General features: G+C 40.6%; 1 protein-coding gene across 5 annotated transcripts in view; it reads right to left on the bottom strand.

Annotated features, from left to right (window-relative positions):
• The window catches only part of UNC79 (unc-79 homolog, NALCN channel complex subunit), a 122,278-nt gene that overhangs the window by 56,788 nt on the left and 43,672 nt on the right, over positions 1-21,818 (bottom strand). For 2 of the 5 annotated variants that reach the window (XM_072865333.1, XM_072865335.1), the window contains exons 26-31: positions 20,373-20,552; positions 13,997-14,283; positions 6,667-6,849; positions 5,656-5,818; positions 2,898-3,050; positions 267-1,490 (exon numbers count right to left, since the gene is read on the bottom strand). In XM_072865333.1, coding sequence (XP_072721434.1) covers positions 267-1,490; positions 2,898-3,050; positions 5,656-5,818; positions 6,667-6,849; positions 13,997-14,283; positions 20,373-20,552 — 2,190 coding nt within the window. Of the gene's footprint in view, positions 1-266; positions 1,491-2,897; positions 3,051-5,655; positions 5,819-6,666; positions 6,850-13,996; positions 14,284-19,264; positions 19,331-20,372; positions 20,553-21,818 lie in introns of all 5 variants that reach the window. The other 3 variants (XM_072865331.1, XM_072865332.1, XM_072865334.1) reach the window with 3 other exon arrangements.

Below are 21,818 nucleotides of genomic sequence, written 5' to 3'. Positions count from 1 at the left end.
CCTAACTTGGATATCAGAACCAATATTTTTGTCAGTGAGCTCCACTTCCTTTTCAAATGGGCCCTCACACATGCACGATACCTGTGTGGTTAGTACGTTCCTTGTGAGAAACAAACACCTGAAAGCACTCAGCTAGCTCAGACCGCATCAGATACTATATATACACATCACTCCCTATACATATACACATCTCTCCCTACACTGGTCTGTTACTAAAACCTTCACGCAGTAATAAGCCTTTTGATTGGGTCAGTGATTGAGCTCACCTGCCTCCTTCTGCTCTCCCAGCTTGTCAAGGATGTTAAAGGAAATGTCCAGGTATTCTCTCTGAATAGCACTCACAGCAATCTTCCTCTGCTTCCTCTGGCGGGGAACAATCTGAATCTTAAATTCTGACTCCTCAGTCTCCTCTTCTTGTTTCTGCTCCATGTTTTTTTCAGTGTCAGACTCTGTGTTGGTATCAAGTTTATCACTTTCTGTTTGGTTTTCAGAATCTTCAGGGACTTTAATAAGGACTGTCTTTACATTTGGGCTTGGAATTGCTCCACTAGGTCTAATTTCCTCCATGCTGAGCTCAGAATTATCATCAAGGGACATTTCTGGAAGGGCAAATGACTTCTGCAGCAGGTCCCTTTTCTGTTTCAGTGTTAGTGGGTTCCCACAGGACATGTCCTTAAGTTCTTCTGGCTTAACTAACTCTGAAGAGTCCTTTTGATCTTTTGGAGACGTGGAAAGGATCTCCTCTATTCCTGCTGAAGCATTGTTGCTTGTATCCTTAGAACTAAAGTCTTTGGAGCAATCTTCGATGCTGAACTGGACCAGAGGAGTTGTGCTGAGACTGAGTGCAGAGATGTTGATAGGAGTTGAGGGAGATGACGCAGCAGTTTTGCCAGAGACTTTGTCATTCAACTGGTTTGTCATTTCTTCTTCTTCATCACTCTCCACTATTCTAAGGGGAGGAAGTGGTTCAAAGACTAACGAGTCACTGTCTGAAGTGGAGAGTACTGAATGCTTTTCAGGACCTGATGTTGAGTCAGAGGACAAATCTATCAGATCTAAATCTTCCTTGGGACCAGCAGGTTTAACTGGAGAGTCCACTTTCACTTCATAGGTTTCCATGCAGTTTAACCTAACTTCTGGTATGACAGGTCTTCTTGTTTCCTGGAAACTCTCTGTACGAGGAAGATTTTCTTGTGTTTCTATATTTTCAGCTTTAGTAGAAGAATTCTGCCGAGATCGTCCATAATCACTCTGCCTATGTATGGCATAAGCAGCAGGGACAGGTGGTTTTTCTAAGTCACACCGGTCTATGCAGGACTTCCTGCGATGTTCATCTAATGAAAACAACAGGGAGTCTGCATTCCCTATATCAAGAGATTTTTGTTTTAGAGAGCGCAGTTTTTTTTTCTGAATGCTTTCTTCTCTCACACAGCGTAGAATACTGTCTTGTAAGGCCCCCGTCTCTCTATATTCAGCCAGCTCTATTTCACCTGATTAAAACAAAAAGAGCTAATACTACCTCAATTGGAGACTTACGGCAGGTATTTTAATCTTTATCTCACAATTCAACATGACTGGCATTTCAAATACAAACCTAGTATTAGTCAAAATTGTCTATGTTTTGTTTTAACCTCAGAGCCACATTACAGATTTTTACAGTGAACAACAACAAAAAAACCTACTATTTGGATAATAGGGTTTATCTACATTCTATCCAAATTCTACTCATCCTGGACAGATGTACCCTGAAGATAGATTGTTTAACCTTATGGATTGGATAGAAGATAGCACAGGCAAGTCATTTCTACAGACATTTGGGATGGCTACATTAGGCATGAGAGATGAAAGAAGAAATGAGCTACACAGACCACTCTGAAGAGGTTTCAAAATAAATTTGGACTACAGCATTGTGGACATCATTTGGACATCAGTGTATATTAGAGCACATCTACATGTTATTTGCTGCAGTAAAGTGGGCTTAACACAGATGCATCTAATTCAAGAAACAAGGGTAGCAATAGCAGTGAGGATGCAGCAGCACAGGCCTGAGATCAGACAGGTATTCAGAGAATTTTTTCTCCCAGTGATCCTAGACTCCAGCAGAGTCTAGCAACTATCACACCACATAGTCCTAGGGAGGAGTAAAGTGAGCACAGTTATACTTGTTGGTACTACCACTGCATTGGTATTTTACTCTGAACACATTCATTGAGAATATTTTAGAAGGTTACCACTGTTGCTATTATGAAAGACATATTTTCACATAAAACAGAATATTCCTGATCATTATTATCCCCATATTTCAAAATGCTCCACATTTGAATCACCACGCAAAAAAAAGCAGTGAGAAAAGTTAGTGTTTGTGTTTGTTAGTGTTAGTGGTGGTGGAAATCTCTTCAATTTTTTTAGGGTATTCATTTCAGAAACCTAGATTGGAAAACAAAATCCTTCCTATTTTTTGAAACCACAAAATGGCCCTTTTTACCAATGGAAAACCATCATATTTGCAGCAGCAACAACAAATTTGCTTACCCTAGAGTCCCACCTCATCAAAAAAATCAATTTCTGGGAAAAAATAAATGTGAGTAAAAATCTTCAGCCCAATGGTGGAAGAAAATTGCAACAAATCCTCTTAAACATTTCTGCATTCAAAAGAGCTTAAAGTTTCAGAAAACAATTGCTGATTTTAGATATTTTTATTTTGGAGTGCCTACTTTGTGACTCGTTTAAGAGATTTCATTCAGGGAAATGAGGAATACCTGCTCTCAAAAGTCAGACAGAGTCCTTGTATTCAAATTGGGCAGTGCAACAAGCTCTACAAAGAAAGTTGGTAGCTTGAAACTAAGAGTAGGAAATTGTATTTCTGCATGAGTTTATACCAACAAAACAATTCATACTTCTCTGAGCATTCATCTCAACTGGTTGATATTTCACCATTTTGCTGCCACCAATTCTTTTCAGTCTTGCAAAGAAAGTTTGAGATTCTTTATTGCAAGGTCCAGTTGGTGTATCATGAATATCAGATTCATCAAAAACACTGTCTTCCTCTGCTGGAGAAAAAAAAACAACTTTATTACTCTTAAGAGAGTGCAATTCCTTGAATGAAAAGCTTTCTGTGTAACAAAACCTCAGCTAGTTTAAATTAAACTTGAACTGGAAAATGAAGAATCGTCTGAACTTTGCAAGAAAATGTATATCCCAGGTATAACTTTGCCATTCTTGTTACATCTTGAATTAAGGTCAGAAAGGACAGAGATAAATGAAAAATGGGTTACAATTCAACAAACATATATCAAAGCTTTTACCATTCTAAGCTGATCTTTCCTACTAATAATAATACAGATTGTTTAGATGGAAGAAATAGAATATATCTGGATACTGACTTGAGTAAATAACTTCTATAGTGCTCAACGAGAAATGGTAAATTGATGAAGATGGAAATTAGTACAAGAACTGCAAGGTCAGTAATAAACCAGCAAAACAGGAAAGTGAAAAAAGAAGACATGGATAATCTTGGGAAGCTGGTAATAGTAATTGAATAACACCTAAGAGTATGAATTATGAAATTATTGATCAAAGTAGTAATAGTAAAACATTATGCTCTAATTTGAGACCTGCTGACTGAAAATGGCAGAGAGTAAGAAAGATTCAAATCTATTTACCCATCAAAAAATAACCACATCACCTGTATAAAATGGCTATAAAAAAAAGAAATTAAAAAATAAAAAATCCATATCTATCATGTCTAATGATTCACCTCCAAGGAAGTAAGAAACACTACTGGGACAATACAGGAAACAGGGCACTCAACAGAAGAAACAAAAAAGTTTGCCTTGTTTATTCTAGTAAGCAAACATGGAGAGGAAATGCATTTGGTGTCTAGGAATGAAAAGGCAAGTAAGCCAAAATTAGGAAATTAGGAATTAGGAAAAAGGTTCAATAGTGGGAAAATCCATCTTCAGCATAGGGATTCTTGCTGCCTGACAATGAAATCCTCATCTGTTGATCATCTAAACACCACCTTTGATGATGACAGCAGCACACACATTACCTGACCAGAGACTAAACAAGCCTCCTTAGAAATGGTGCAAAAGGCTTCCACTTTCCAAGTCCTTATGGAATTATATTGGCTGCTTCTTGCAGGTGGAAGAAAACTTTTCTACATCCTCTTTTTTCTGCAGCACTTCAGCAAAGGAGGAGAATCATCCCTATGATTAAGTCAGCATTTACAGAGTAAAATTTGCCCGTTTATGGTCCCTTACCTCTGAGCAGCCCAAAGCCCTTCACAACAGCTCTGGAAAGCAAGTAAATATTATTCTGCTTACTTTAAACATAGGGAAAAAATGATGAAGTGAGACACGAGGCCACCCAGGGAATCAGTGTTGGACACAAGATTGGAACACTGAGTTTTCTAAACCTAACTTGGCACTTACTGTGAAGAGCAAGCTGGGTACTTAGGCACCTTGCTTTGTCTTAAAAACATCTCAGAATCAATCCAGAAACTGAATGCATTTTGTAAATGTATTACTACTACCCTCAGCATTCTTAAGTCATTATGAATTAAGTCATTAACTCAGCTCAAAACAAAGACAAATTCATAGTAAGTCCACAGTTATCTGAACCCTCTTAGCCCTCCTCTAGCAATACAAAACATCCAAGTGAGTGTGAATATGCAATACATCGTTTACATCCGTTTTAAGGTTGCTTTAACTTGCTACAGATGAGTAATAGGGTGTTCAGGCAAATAAAATTTTGTGTCCTTGTTCTGCTGGATATCTTTCTATGAGCCACAAGCAGCAGAAGAGGAAAAGGTACTGACATGCATAAAAAGAGTGCTTCTTGTATTCTTCTTCAGAAGAAGAGTTTGCTGCACACTAGGAAGACTGAGAAGGAGGATGTAAATAGCAAATAAGCAGCTAAAAGGCAGAATAGCTCAAAGGCAGCTACAGATTAACATAAAAAGAACCTGTTAAAGTTTGATCATAAATACTTACCATGTAATAAACTTCACAATTGTAAGGAACTACACTCAGTGATACCATGTTATTTCAAGCCCCAACCTTACACCAGTTCACAGCATCACAGTACCTCTGTTACAGCTAGCAAGCACATACAGAGTTAACAATTGGATGCAGACTCTAAGGGTTGAACCACTCTCTTCCACCTTTAGACATCTACATCATATAAGTCTGCATGTAAGCTAGTCAACTTCAGCTCCTTTTACAGAGAAAAGCAAACTATAGACTGAGTTCACCAATTTCTCTTTTCAACATCAAATATTTGCTACTATGCCATGTTATTGGAAAGTATAATCAGAATGCGGTGTCAGGCTAGTTGCACACCTTGTGCGTGGGCATGATCAGTTAATATTATCAATAGAAAGGCCAAGGACTATCCAGGCATGGTGAATGAACTACTAAGTCTAAGGTACACTCCCTCCAAGAGAAGTTAGACTGCTGTGCTATGCTTTGCCTACAGAAAAATTGTGAATTTCTTTTACTGTAGATGGCTATAACTGGTCAGATAAGTCACACCTTGGACTTAATTCTGAGTATGATATTCTAAAATTCAGACCATATTTACCCATTTCTACAACATCTGCAAGACAATGAATTAAATCAATGACTAACATATAAATTAGAGTGTTAAAAGTACCTTTTTCCTTTTCACTGTATCGGCTTATGTTACTGTTGTCACTATACAAAGGACCAGCAGTTGCATGGGGCTTGCAGCTGTGATATTGAGCGTTGAGGGTATTGACTGTGATGTGGATTAGGTGAAGTACAATCTTGCTGATTTCACAGTCTCTGTAGGGGTACTGTTCAGTGAAAGAGAAAAACTTCAGCTTAAAAACTAACTTTTCTCCTTGGCTAAACATTTAGGCAGTAAAATAGAAAAATTACAAGAATATTGTCAGCTGGATGCCCCTTGCCTTCCTTTGATCATACATGTCTAAATACATCATGAGAAGCAGGACTGTTTTCAGCTTTGTACACAGAATTATTTTTAAAAATTTAAAAAAAAAACCTATTAATAAGATTTAGTATATTGTTTTCTTGACTTTTATATGACAAAACCAACCATTAATACTAATGCAAAAGGTCTCTCATCAGAACTGTTCTCCAAATACTCGATTTCAATCAGCATGTTATCATTCATTTCTAGTGTCTCCACTTCCTTGTATGCCCAATAGACCTGCTAGAAATTTGTTAAGCATATTAAAAGTATTCACAACTCCATTTTAGTGCATAAAAACACATTACTTTTTAACAACACTCCCTAAAAAGCATCACTTAATTAAAGAATACAAGCTGTTAAGCTGACCCCATGCATTTAAAGTTACTCAATTTTTTAAAACTAATTCTAAGTTACTCGAAATACTATTCGTTGGAACTTTATACAGCATTTTCCTGTTTTCAAATCCACATTTTTCTTTCTCAGGCAACCACGTGAAAGACAATATAGACAGCAGAAGTAATAGGTCAGTAGCACAGATGAAAGCCTAACTACTTCAGAGACTGAAATTAAATACAGTGAGTAAGCAAATCAAAGAAAAGTATTCTTCACTGTTCCTTTCACTTGCAGTACAATTAAGTGTTCCCTGTAATAAATTTCAAATTGAAGTGTAAATTTTAAGGTGGACAGTGCCTTTTTAAGACCACTCACCTTATAGAGAATGACAAGCAAAGCCTTTAACCACATCTGCCGAATGTGAGGTTTGAGGGACCAGAGGGAGCAGCGAGGAGGCTGCTGAAAGTAATGCCTTAGCTGAGGACAACTGCAATATTTCAACACCTGCACCACCAAGGGAAGAAGGTGTTTTCCCAGGTTGATGTTATAGTCCATCACCTGAAAAGAATATCAGCACAGGAGTTAGCTCACCAAAATTGGGCAACAACCAGGAGGAGTTGGAAGCCACTGTACATCAGGAAAACTATGATATGGTTGCCATCACGGAAACGTGGTGGGATGACTCGCACAACTGGAGTGGGGCAATGGATGGCTATAAACTCTTCAGGAGAGATAGGCGAGGCAGGAGAGGTGGTGGGGTAGCCCTATACGTCAGGGAGTGTCTGGATAGTTTAGAGCTTGATGATGGTGATGATAGGGTGGAGTGTCTATGGGTAAGAATCAGGGGAAAGCCCAACAAGGCAGATATTGTGGTGGGAGTCTGTTACAGACCACCCAACCAGGATGAGGAGACTGACGAACTATTCTGTAAGCATCTGGGAGAAGCCTCACGATCGCTAGCCCTTGTTCTTGTGGGGGACTTCAACCTACCGGATGTCTCCTGGAAATACAATACAGCAGAGAGGAAACAGTCTAGGAGGTTCCTAGAGCGTGTGGCAGATAACTTCCTGACACAGCTGGTGAGTGAGCCAACGAGGGAAGGTGCCCCGCTGGACCTCTTGGTCACAAACAGAGAAGGACTTTGTGAGCCATGTGATGGTTGGAGGCCGTCTTAGGCAGAGCGATCACGAAATGATAGAGTTTTTGATACGTGGAGAAGCGGCGAGGGGGGTCAGCAAAACTGCCACCTTAGACTTCCGGAGGGCAGACTTTGGCCTGTTTAGGAGACTGGTCGACAGAGTCCCTTGGGAGGCAGCCCTAAAGGGCAAAGGAGTCCAGGAAGGCTGGACATTCTTTAAGGAGGAAGTCCTAAAGGCGCAAGAGCGGGCTGTCCCCAGGTGCCAAAAGATGAGCCGGCGGGGAAGAAGACTGGCCTGGCTGAATAGAGAGCTCTGGCTCGAACTCAGGAAAAAGAGGAGAGTCTATGACCTCTGGAAGAAGGGGCAGGCAACTCAGGAGGACTACAAAGGTGTAGCAAGGCTGTACAGGGAGAAAATTAGAAGGGCCAAAGCTGAGCTAGAGCTCAATCTGGCTGCTGCTGTAACAGACAACAAAAAATACTTCTTCAAATACATTAGCAGCAAAAGGAGAGCTAAGGAGAATCTCCAGCCCCTAGCAGATGGGGGAGGGAACACAGTGACCAAGGATGAGGAAAAGGCTGAGGTACTTAATGCCTTCTTTGCCTCAGTCTTTAATAGTCGGGCCAATTGTTCTGTGGGTACCTAGCCCCCAGAGCTGGAAGATAGGGACAGGGACCAGAATGGAGCCCCCATAATCCAGGGGGCAATGGTTAGTGACCTGCTGCACCACTTAGACACTCACAAGTCTATGGGGCCTGATGAGATCCACCCGAGAGTACTGAAGGAACTGGCAGAAGTGCTCACCAAGCCCCTTTCCATCATTTACCAGCAGTCCTGGCTAACTGGGGAGGTCCCAGTTGACTGGAGGTTAGCTAATGTGACACCCATCTTCAAGAAGGGCCGGAAGGAGGACCCAGGGAACTACAGGCCTGTCAGCCTGACCTCGGTACCGGGGAAGCTGATGGAGCAGATCATCCTGAGTGCTATTACACGGCATGTAGAGAATAACCAAGGGACCAAGCCCAGCCAGCATGGGTTCAGGAAAGGCAGGTCCTGCTTGACCAACCTGATCTCCTTCTATGACAAGGTGACCCACCTAGTGGATGAGGGAAAGGCTGTGGATGTTGTCTATCTAGACTTCAGTAAAGCCTCTGACACGGTTTCCGACAGCATTCTCCTGGAGAAACTGGCTGCTCATGGCTTGGATGGGTGTACTCTTCGCTGGGTAAAGAACTGGCTGGATGGCCGGGCCCAAAGAGTGGTGGTGAATGGAGTTAAATCCACTCGGCGGCTGGTCACAAGTGGTGTTCCCCAGGGCTCTGTGTTGGGGCCAGTTCTGTTTAATACCTTTATCAATGATCTGGACAAAGGGATCGAGTGCACCCTCAGTAAGTTTGCAGATGACACCAAGTTGTGCGGGAGTGTTGATCTGCTTGAGAGTAGGAAGGCTCTGCAGAGGGACCTGGACAGGCTGGATCGATGGGCCGAGGTCAACTGTATGAGGTTTAACAAGGCCAAGTGCCAGGTCCTGCACTTGGGCCACAGCAACCCCATGCAACGCTACAGGCTTGGGGAAGAGTGGCTGGAAAGCTGCCTGGCAGAGAAGGACCTGGGGGTGTTGGTTGACAGCTGCCTGAATATGAGCCAGCAGTGTGCCCAGGTGGCCAAGAAAGCCAATGGCATCCTGGCTTGTATCAGAAATAGTGTGGCCAGCAGGACTAGGGCAGTGATTGTGCCCCCGTACTCGGCACTGGTGAGGCCGTACCTCGAATACTGTGTTCAGTTTTGGGCCCCTCACTACAAGAGAGACATTGAGGTGCTGGAGCATGTCCAGAGAAGGGCAACGAAGCTGGTGAAGGGTCTAGAGCACAAGTCTGATGAGGAGCGGCTGAGGGAACTGGGGTTGTTTAGCTTGGAGAAAAGGAGGCTGAGGGGAGACCTTATCGCTCTCCACAACTACCTGAAAGGAGGTTGTAGAGAGGTGGGGGTCGGTCTCTTCTCCCAAGTAACAAGTGATAGGACAAGAGGAAATGGCCTCAAGTTGCACCAGGGGAGGTTTAGACTGGATATTAGGAAATTTTACTTCACTGAAAGGGTTATCGAGCATTGGAACAGGCTGCCCAGGGAAGCGGTTGAGTCGCCATCCCTGGAGGTATTTAAAAGACATTTGGATGAGGTGCTTAGGGACATGGTATAGTGGTGGTCTTGGTAGTGTTAGGTTTATGGTTGGACTCGATGATCTTAAAGGTCTTTTCCAACCTATACGATTCTGTGTGATTCTGTGATTCTGTGAAAATCAAATCCACTGATGCTGAAAAGCAAAATGACTAATACCTCAACTGTATTAGTTAAGTGAAAAGAAACAGACATTTTTAAGGAAGTCTCACTATCAGCTAGAAACTTTCTGCCAGCTTGCCAGGTTCTCATTTTAGCTAGATAGGTAAAATGAAACAAAAGAAGATGTGTTCTGAAAGCCTTTCAACCTGCACAGTCTAAATTTTAACATACATTGGCAAGTTCATAAAATCTATTATGCTGGGATAGCCTTGTATTATAGAACAAGTTGTTCATGCTTCAACAGACAAAACCATATTAGATATATCCCATGTTTAATAGATATGATGCAATTGTGGGTTTTGAGAGGGAGGGTGTATTTTGGTTATCTGGGGTTTTTGTATCAACACTGCATTCATTATTTTCTCATCAGGCTTGCAACATTAGATGTTGGGCTTTTTTAAGCCCCATGTTCTGGAATCAGGTAATGAGACAAGAATTCCAGTCTTCACTATAGCAAAGGTAAGACTGTGTCTGCGATGCTATGCAGAAAGTTGAAGCGTGCAAATCCTAAAGGATCCAAGAATAAAGCTAATGAAAAATATCTTGCCCTAAGTAAAACGCTTATCAATTTTAAGTGGTGGTGTTGCTGTAGACAGGTTGCTGTTATTACTGCTAGTCATAAGCCTTGCCTCCATCATGACCTTTGAAGAGCATCATGCTATTTGGTGCCTATCCTAGAGGTTCGAATCCTGATGGTTAGGTGCAGTGTTGGCATATACTCTCACTGCTCTGACACAACTATGTTTTCAATTGAAACTGCACTGCTATTTTTCATTATCTTCTCATCAGTCTTGCAACATATGGCTTTAAATAAAAATAGCTAATGTCCTGAAATCAGCAGCTAAACTAGATCATAACAAGGATCCACAGAGCCCTTGTCTCTGATGCTGACCTATACTGGTTGACACCCATGAAGTTATAATAGCGGGCCAAGCAAACTCCAGCACATCCCCCAAGATCTAACACATCTCTGCAGTTTCAGTGGACTTAGTGCTTTATCAGGAGCCCTGTACATCTAAACATGCACAAACATCAGTTTCATCCAGATCATCCATTTCCTTCAGGTGTGTGTTTCTTTTTTTGTTTTGTTTTTATTAGAACAAGGGGATGAGCCTAATTTACAACACAGAACTCATCTCTCAAGTTCCCTCCTGAACAAGCTGACTAGAGGTTTTTTCCCTGTAAAATTCTCTAGTTTGATGCGCAGCTGTCTCAAATTTTTGTGCTGCATGCATAGAGCTAAACAGATGAATCCCTTGTCTATCCATGTAGGGTTAGCCTGTCAAACAGATGATGATATATAATCACCAGATATAGTCCTACCCTGCAATGCCTTGTCCCCTCAGGGTGAGATACAGTTACATAGCATGGTTAGGAAATCCTAACATTCCCTAACCATGCAGGGCTCTGTCATCCATACAAGGCTGTAAGGCAGGGCTCTGTCATCCATACAAGGAAGACAGAGCCCTGCCTTAGCACAGCACATACTGTAATGCAGACATGTCTTAACTTGAGCAGACCCATTTTTTAAGTTGTTACAGGAAGATCTGGAATAAATGATGCTGCAAATGTTGAGCAGAGCTCAGCCTGGGATGCTGAGCAGAGCCTGGCACTGCTGGCTTCCCCACTCTGACAGGCTTGTACAACATTGCCACCATGCGGGGCAACACCGCACTGACTGCAAACACCAAAACTTGCCCACTTCTGCTGCTAGGGAGAGAAAAAGGCATTTTATGCTTTCAAGAATTCCAAATACTCAGATTTTATGATGCAGAATACTGAGACATTTGAATTTATTTTTTTTTCTTGAACTGACCATTCCAATCAAGCTTGGAATCAAAACCAACAAACTAGCAAGGCAGCCCAATCCCAACCTTTGTGGAGCTGACTGGGGAAAGCAAATATTTATGACTAGTTGAGGGATTGTAACTGAAATAGATCTCTTAAGAGCTTCATACTGAGTTCTCACTCTGTAAATGCATCTTTGGATTGCAAATAGCATTTTTCTTGCAGCAAAGGAGATTCCCAATATAAAGCAGCCCTACAGCTAAGAAACAAATCCCCCCAAAATATAAATTAAAATTTTGATGTCTGCTACATGGAGAAAAATCCTGGCCTGTTGAAGTTCTCAAACTCCATACAATGTCAGGGGGAGCCAGGATTCAACTCTGAAGCTTTTCAAACAGAAATGGTGAATTTGGCTATCCTGAGACATTCTAAAGGCAGAAGAGGAAAGGCAAGGGCTGATATTCAGTGTTGCAGTAAGTAGTACTTCTGAAAATCAAGACAATTATGATCACTGAAGTTTGGGAATCCAAACTTGGAAAACATCTAAAAAAATGTGGAAGTGTGCTGGTTTTGGCTGGGATAGAGTTATTTTCTTTATAGTAGCTCGTATGGGGCTATGTTTTGGATTTGTGCTGAAAACAGTGTTGATAACACAGGGATGTTTTAGTTGTTGCTAAGTAGTGCTTATACTAAATCAAGGACTTTTCAGCTTCCCATACTCTGCCAGGTGCACAAGAAGTTGGGAGGGGACACAGCTGGGACAGCTGACCCCAACTGACCAAAGCGATATTCTGTACCATATGACATAGTGCTCAGCATATAAAGCTGGGGGAAGAAAAAAGGGGGGCACATGCGGAGTTATAGCGTTTTGTCTTCCCAAGTAACCGTTAGGCGTGATGGAGCCCTGCTTTCCTGGAGATGGCTGAACACCTGCCTGCCCATGGGAAGGAGTGAATGAATTCCTTGTTTTGCTTTGCCTGTGCGTGTGGCTTTTGCTTTACCTATTAAACTGTCTTTATCTCAACCCACAAGGTTTCTCACTTTTACTCTTCTGATTCTCTCCCCCATCCCACCAGGGGGGAGTGAGCGAGTGGCTGGGTGGTGCTGAGTTCCCAGCTGGGGTTAAACCACAACAGGAAGATACTGCCCTGTGATCTAAACTGCCCCTTCCGGACTCTCAATACAACGGTAACAGGCCTGAATCTCCTTTCACACGCTTCAGCTTAAAAGCGTACAAGTGAAAGATGATTAACAACATATAGCAATGGTGCTCCGAGACAATGGATCAGGATGCATTTGCAGCTACCCAGTTTGCATTAACACCTTCTATCTTGCCTGCTGAAACATGGATACCTGACAGTCTCCATGACTGTGAAAGTTTATCCAAGTATCTACATTACAATTGACTTACTTAGAAAAATCACTGATTCCAATGTACGAACCAGAAAATCCTGATAAGAATTGCAGATACAGAAGAGGCCAGGATAGCTTTGAGCAATGTTTGAAGGTTACAGTGGGCATTTTAAGAGCTGGGGCAGGGGGAGATCTGAAATCACAACCCTCCCTCTCCCCTAAGGCAATCCTTTATGAGAGACTGTGACAAGGAAAAAGCGTGGAAGTGATGATGATGCTTCATTGCAAATAATAATAATACTCTGCAAGTGTGAGATGTTTTTCAGCTTAGCATCACCAACTGCTCTATCAGTAAGAATTAACTGAGCCTTAGAAGAGCCTTGTGAGGTAGGAAATTACAGTCTTCCTTACAAGATGGAGAAAGAAGGCACAATGCAAGGATGTGCTCAGTCATTTATCATAGCAATATAGGCAGAAGTTCACCATGGAGGCACCACTCCCTAGGAAAGGGAGAACAGAAAGTCCTGGTGCACTCTAAGGAAGAAGGAGAATGAGTCTCCTGCAAAGTGAAGAATGTCAGAGTCTACAGACCATTCACACAAGGAAACAAGCAAGAGCACATGGGTCCCGGGTCTTCCTGAATGGGAAAGGAGGAAATGACACGTGAGGAAGGTAAGGCATTCAAAGGCTAGGGAAAGAGTACAAAGAGGTTTGGAGCAGTCTCTAATTTTTCATACAGTGGTAGTATTTGTGTGCCTGCACACACACAAAACCATTATCTCTATGCCAATGATGCAGCAAGTAGGAAGTTATAAATTAGCACATTTCTATTTAAGTATTTACTTTTTAACTGCAAAGCAAAAACCTACAGAAAGCACTTGATTAGGCTACACGGAGCCTTCCGAGAGTAAAGAACAAGCAGCCATCCTTGTTCCCAAATTCTTTTACCAACTGAAGAGGTGTTAAGAAGGTTCAAGTAGGATTACTGCACTCAGCTATTATTTTGGTATAAAGAAGGCTGTGCTACCACCATTTCAACAACAGGCAATGAGAAATAGCTGCAAAAAGTAGCAAGCACCTTCACCTACTTGTGCTATTCCAGCAATAAAGGCATTAAAGCAGGTCGAAATGCGCATTTTTTGTGGTGCAATCATGAAGCATCCTTCCTGCTGATCATAACCAAGCAAGACGTACAGATGGCGCTTGACTGTGTTGAAAGCTTTAGCGCTGCTGATGTCCGACTCGGCGCTGCTCTCATCTTTTGCCATGAACTTCATTAGTACAGTAATGAGCTGGTGGACAGTCTGGTGATCAATCCCAGCATCCTCTGGCAGCAGGTCTTTTATTGTATTATCATTCTCTGGGGAGGGTTGTCCTATCAGCACAAGAGAGACATTGGTATCAGACACTGGATAAGACTGTAAACTGGGTACAGAATACATCAGAATTTTTTTCCAGAGTTCATTGCTCCATTTCTGCCCAAATATACACAGTGAAGTCACACGAGATAGGCATGCATTTCTGAGGGCATTGTTCCTCTGTTGCCTCAGGCTCAACAGCACATTAACATCTACTGTGTACACTGAACTCCATTTCTCAGCTTTCCCATGTTTAACTGAGCTGCTTATCTCCCCATCCCAGCGCATTTCTACCAAATTGAGTGTTATTATTCCTTTGCATCTCTGCATTAAAGGAAAATCAAATCCCACTGCCACCAAATTCTCATCTGGCATAGTTTTCAGTCTTTCCTCAGCAAAAGTTAGTGGATATTAGTCTTTGCCAGTGGAGGACATACAAAACAGCAAAGGTAGGAGATGGAGAAAATTCTACCAAATAAAGATTAAACAAAGAATGAAGACTTCCCCTTTTAGCATTGAGTCCATATTTCCCTCAAATGTAGGGCCAAAATGTAGGCACTATAATTTATTAGGTTTTGGGACACTATGTATTATGTCAAAACTTTGATGACTTTTTCCCAGAGAAGAAGTCTAAGACTTGGTTTTATAAACACTGAATGGAAATAATACTTTGCATGGGAATATGATCATGTGAAAGATGAGAGGCTACTTACAAAGCACAAGGAAGTTTTGGTGCTGGCTATCACTATCCAAGCAAAACAGACACACTGCAAATAACATTGCCAACTTGGCAAGTATTTTCATACTTCAATATTTTTTTTAAACACAGTATTTCCAGTTACTTTTAAGACCATTTACCATTACTAGAATTTTCTAGTAATTGCCTTTGGAGTTACCCTCTTCCAGTTCACCTTTTTTTAGTGCTTAGCAGTTCCTGAAGATCTACATTGTACTAACACTAGGAACTGAATTCATGAAAAGCAGCAGCTATTTCACACATCAGTATAGCAGATTCTTTTTATTAAATAATTCAGAATAAATGCACGGCTAAAGCACAGTAAAGTATATTATTACAACATGTTCTATTTTAAAACAAACAGTAATTTAAATTAAATGCTTCTGTGTAAATAAAATGCATTATATATGCATTATATGCAAAATAAATAAAAAATATTTCCACTAGGATAATCAACAAAGGGAACATACAATATTATTTTGATAGCATCAAAAGGGGGCGATACTTGAAAATTAAGTTTTTATTAAACCATTAATTTTCATTTGTTCATTAAACACTATAACTGTTAAAAATTAAAATTGTTACTAAAATGTATTCTGATGTATTTTCTGATCTGTGGTTAAAAATCTGTCTAACAGCTAATAATTGAGATAAAACAAGCTGGTATGAAGCAGAATTATAACACTATCTACTTGTTTTCATTTCAAGGATAAATCCTTTCAACTACTGGAAATAGTCCTTACTTTTGCAAGAACAGTTTAAGTTGAAGTTTGCAGGACAGACCCTACAACCAAGATTAGCTCAAAGTATAATATTAAAATTGCTCCTGCACATCTGTGTTAGTTGCTAGTTAGTCAGCAACTAATATCCACTTAGTCTGTTAGAGTTACTTACATGTCTTAGGGTTTATGTAAAATCATAGCTATATATTTATAGCAAATAATAAAAATTATTTTAATATTCTAATTTATCCATATTCTCCATGTAAGATGCTATTCTGACAAGGGACTCTTTTGCTGGCACAACTGCATCTGTCTTAGGTTCTTCAGCAGCAAAACTGCAGTGTCTGTCATTTTTAAAATAATTTTTAATATTTTACTTTTTATTGCTGGGTGAGCAAAGGGGTTTGTTTGATTAGCTGTTTTGCTGAGCATGGGAGAAGGTTGCTATTTCTATGATAGCTGAAAATTAAAACTAGGGGTGGAAATTTTCAGAATCACCTCTATTAAGAAGAACTTTCCTTTACCGGTCTCATTTTGGTAAAAAGAAATCACAAACTTCATATTATATAGTACTTTGTATTCCAAACAGTTTTCCCTCGGATTTTTTATTTACAGAAAACTTCCTTCAAAATGAAAATTCTCTATCCAAACTTTTGCTGGACCAAGATTTGCAGATGCAAAAAGAAAACAATAAATTCTGAAATAATTAGAATGAGAAATACAGCAAGTTCCATTTTCAGAAGCACATTAAAAATGTATATAGAAAATAACTTTAGCTTTGTGGACATCAACTGAAAAATAATCTTTCCACATATTATACCCAGGTTAAAATTTTCCACGAAATTGTATCAAAAAGACACCATTTTCATAAAGATGATATTAGATTGTCTTCTTCAGCCCTACTTATTTTTATCTCTATTACATGTTGTGAGATTTTTCCATAAACAAAGAAGGAGGTAAGAAGGAATGAGTCAAAGGATCATGGGGCTCTAAATAAATCCTGGTTCTCCAAACAGAACTCAATGAGTAATTAATCTATAAAGATTAACCTATTTTACCTTCACTTGCTGAACAACATAATGTAGAAGCTCAGTGATAAAACGCTCAATTTTGCCATGAGTTCATAATACTAACACCAGTTAACAGACACTTCCCGGGACTTCTCCTGACATTTTACTTTCCAGAAATATTATTACACTTTCTGAAGCATTAAAATCTCATTTCTTGTACTTTACCCTCACTGAAAACTATACAGCAGGACACAGTGAACAGAGCTTCACCCTGGGTAGCTTGTCATAGTTCTACTAAGGATCAAGTCTAGGGAATCTCAATCACCTCCAGTTTTTATTTCTAATGCAGAAACCTGCAATGAACCAGCAATGGAGAACTGCTTGTTTAAAACTACAAAAAACCTATGATCCCATTTAGGCAATAGACTTTCAGAGTCCAGAAAACCTTCCTTTGCTGTCTGAAACGGGTCTTAAGTTATATCAAGCTTGAACTAAACTTTCACTTCATTACATATGATAATAGGGTATCCTGTATAAATCAAGCTGTTTAGATTCAAGCTAAGAATGCAAAACCAAGGCAGCCCAGTGGCTATGGTGGCTTTTACTCCTCAAAATGTGTGCGCATACATATACAATTTGTGTGCGTGTGTGCCCCTACATACAAGGTATATGCATACACACACACACACCCCATGCCCCCCCTCCCCCCCCCCGGAAAACCTCACATCACCAAACACACAGCCTGCTAGTTAATATACAGCCACCATTCCTGAATTCAGTCTAGCCTTATGCCCACAGATTCATGTCTTTAATCATGTGTCCCTTATATCAGACCCCTTTACCTTCAAATTACTTAAGGTATATTGCAATATAACATAAAACATCAGATCACAATTATATCATGCTTCATCCCAATTGTGATCCTTGTACCTATCAATGAAGCTAAGTGACTGTCCAGGGTATTGTAGAGGATAGATGAACAAATACATGATCTTGGTGTTTAATCCATACAGAATGCACATTGAATTCAGCTTACATTTGAGCTGTGCAAAGATTACAGTTTTAGATCTAGAAAGAACGGATGAGCATGAGGACTGGTTCATTCAAGTGGTATATATAAAATAAATGTTTTTCTACAGCAGATGTACAGCCTATGTTTAGAAGTCAGTTAGCTCCTTAGACAAATCAGATGTGCTCAGTACTGCCAATGCAAAGTGTTAGAAACTATGAGTCAAACCTTAAAGAAAAATTTTCACAAAAAATTGAGATTTTAGAAATAAATAAATACTGGGCAGGAGGAGAGGGTCAGTCATTTGTCTCCTAGCTTCCAAAGCATCTGTGATAATTCTGAATCATATTATCCGACTTTTCTTCATATCAGTGGTTACTAGCTACATTTAACTTTTTATATATACATTTTTAGTGGAACCTGAATTTGCAGCTTAGGTGATTAATTACCTGAGCCTGGAAACTGAAGCTTTGAAATACCAAAATACATCTAATAAAATCACAATGGCTAACAATGCCTACTGTGAGACTGGCACTTCTTATGTGACAAGTTTCTCTAAGCCCAGTATATAGCAGATGAATGGTGCCATTAAATGAAGAACAATCATTCACTGACACATCTGTTCATCGCACCATTATTTCCCTTGTTCCTTCTATGGGCCTGTGACAACCTGCACATATGTTGTGTAAGGCACTGGTTGATTTCCAGTTCTCACTGGGCTAGCATGATAGCGCTATATACTGCTAATTCAGAAGCTCTCCTAGTCCATTTCAACAGCTTAGTCAGTGCCCACACTGGCAAGGTATTTTCCTTTCAGCTGATGATCCAGTAAGCTGATCTGTTCTAATTCTGAATTTGTGTCTGTTGGAAATATTGCAAGTCTTGAAGAAGGAATATGAAAAAATCTGAATCTGAGATTTTTCACTTCCAAATAGTCAATCTACACAGGACTCAGAGCAAGAACTGTCAGTACTCACAATTATTTATAGATTACTTGGACCCTGCTGAGCTAGCTATTCTACAAATGCCTGACAGAAGGGTGACATCTTCACAAAATGTCAGTAAATATAAAATAAGGGACTTAAGACGTCTATAAGCATACAGAGGAGACAAGTGTAATTTACAGTACCAACAATCAAAAGCATTCTGTCTGCTGTCTCTAAAACCTGAAGGTCAAAGATCAGGCTGAACGTAGGCGACCCACGGGGCCAGCCTGCTAAAGATTTACTTGTTCCTGTGGGCAATGAAACACAGGAGGGTGAGGCACTGCCGGCATAGCTCACTGCCTCTGAATAACCTCCTCCCAGCCTGGAAGTACTATTTACAACTGGGTGCAGTTTTCAGTACAGATTGAGAACAAAACTTGAATTTATACCTTCTGGAATCATGCTAAGACGTGATTCGCTGTGCCTTTTAAACAACTTCCATCTTGCGTAAGTTTATCTCATGAGTCAGCAAGAAAGCTAGCACTAGTGCCTTCCTTTTCCTGTTCCATCAAAACACCCCCCTTGTCAAACCCACCTGGTGTTTGCTCTGGTGTTCCTCCAAGTGCTGGAGCAGACTGCTCGTGTCTGGTCAAGCTCACAGCTTAAAAATAAAAACAAAAAAACCCAAGAGCAACTCTGTTTAAAAAGGCAGTACTGACATCTTATACTTCAGCATATATTCAGTGCTAGCATATTTATGTTCATTTACTCATGCACTGTTGTCAGGCAGTGAGTGTAACCATTTGAAACATGTCACTTCTGTGCCCTACAGATTTTGTGCACCATGTTCTATAACTCTAGTTTTCTCCATCATTCGGTTTTGCTGGTACAAAAGTCACCACACAGGAGCCCCTATGCAGGATGAGAAATCGGTCAAGAAGGATTACCTAAGAGTCCCAAAATATGGTGGTGTTTGCTTTAGAGAAAAGAAATTACCTTTTAACTTAACAGTTCACCAGCACCCAGGTTTGAACATCTTATCAGTTCCTATTATATGGGTAGGAGCAATGTGAGAGGTCCAATTTGAATATAAAGACTAATCTGTGTTTGTAAAATTCTCTAAATAAGAACGGGTAAGCTTTATTTCTGCTTGGAAAGATATCTATACAGCGCTTCATACAGGCCTATGGGCTTCCGGCACCTAGGTCCTCCTATACAAGCTGGCAGGAAGGATGTGTTGCGTGGACATTGTTTTCTTAACAAAGGAATTCTGAAGGTATCCAAAAGCTCATTTGAGACATTAACAGTTGTTTTTAAGATGTCTAGCATATACTGCATACACTGATTAATAATTACAATTAATAAATTAGTAACAGAGGAATTTTTCTGTAAACACTGTCGCTATTTTAGACAAACTACTGTGTACTAGCCACAAATAAAAATTAAGATCTATCTACAAACTAGTCTTGGAGCATTTTGTTCTGGCATTTTAAACAAACACAGCATAGACATAACGTTTGTCTATGTACTTTGTCAAACTCACTAACTTGTCATTATCTGAATAATGCCCAAATCAGTCAGAAACCTAAATTTGCTATCCCAGCTGGATAAATATTGACAATTCTGATGTGTACCCAGCAATAGGATGTGATCCTAAGGGAGAAGATACAGGCGTGTCACAAAAATATAAATAGATACTCAACGAATTTTGGTGGTTAGGGTTTCTGGAAGGGAGAGCGCTCTCTTTGACTCCACTGGTCCCTTCACACTGTCCCTCAGGGAACGCACACTCTTCTGACGATTACGTGCGAAACGAGCCCTCTTGATCTTCCACATTGCTGCATCACTGAGGTTGGCGACATTTGTCCGGACAGCAGTGATAGCTTTGCAAATGCAATTGACCAAGTTAGGATTCATTCCACAGCATGGTGAGGCCCTAATGCTGCCAAGTGCCAAATGCAACTGGGCCTCAGGTCCCACTCAAGTCAAGAAAGCTTCACATGGGCTCAAGGGGTCCATCTGCAAGGCACTCATTTGCATGCTCTCATTCTGAAATCCATAAAACCCCAAATGGCATAACTGTGTTTAAAAAATTATGCTGTTACTTCTTTCTTTAGAGATTGGACAAAAACAGGTTCTTGAAACCAAAACCTGAATTTCAGGCTAACAGAATATGAGGTGCCCTCCGTTTAAAACGGCAGGAATCTCATGAGTATGGATCACATTTAGTGCACTCATACCCAAATGTGGCCTCTAGTTTTGCCTCACTGACCTCCTGTCCTGCCTACACCTATCATTCTGGATTTGAACAGCGCCTCCAAAAATCTGTAAGTGTGATTATGCGTTTACAGTGGTGTTACCAGCAGTTTCACTGCATTTCTTAATGGGGTCACCAATACTTTTCTATACTCATGTCTATAGTGCATTCAAACCCTTTAATTATCTGAGTGACCAAAGCTGGTGAGCCCATCCTTCCCAGCTTTGGGTCAAGCTACTCATATGGAGAGGAAAATATGTTTGCAGTTCCACCCATCTCCTGTATGGATGCAGCAGAAGCTCCTGGGCTTTTTTAGGGACTGGGCTCCATGCAAGTGTAGGAGGAGGCATTAGGCTGCTGAGGGAGCACAGGCTGTCCAAACAGCTGTCCCCACCTCCTCCAAGCAAATCAGACGGAAAAAGATCTGCCTCATGGGCCACCACTTGGGTAAGGAAGTTTTCAATTACTCAGCATGTTAAACAATCATGCACAAATTATTTTTTAGCCCTCCCTAGTGAATGGAAGGAGACATGGTGCGTCATCAAGAAACCAAACATTTCCAAACATTTGTCACTGCAGGACTAAGTTAACTGAGCACCAGCTCTAAGAGTCCGTGTGCCTCTTGTGCTGTGCCCCATACATCTGTTTGTTTTTCAAGGGTCATACAGCTCCTACAGGCTGTCTTTGTACAGACCACTACAGAACAGGGTCAGGCATGACCTAGGCCTTTGAGAATAGCAATGTTGATAGCATAAGAACATCTACAAAAGAACAAGTGGGTTAATGCAGGTTGCAGCTGACCACAGAACCAGACTGCATTTCAATGAAGGCTGGCAATCACATCCTAGTGAGAGTAAAACATGACACCCAAAGGTGCAACAGAATATAGCCT

This window comes from Ciconia boyciana, chromosome 6, assembly GCF_034638445.1.
Source record: "Ciconia boyciana chromosome 6, ASM3463844v1, whole genome shotgun sequence".
Classification (NCBI taxonomy): Eukaryota; Metazoa; Chordata; class Aves; order Ciconiiformes; family Ciconiidae; genus Ciconia; species Ciconia boyciana.
Note: the sequence above shows the minus strand (reverse complement) of the source record. Positions and strands in the feature narration are given on the sequence as shown.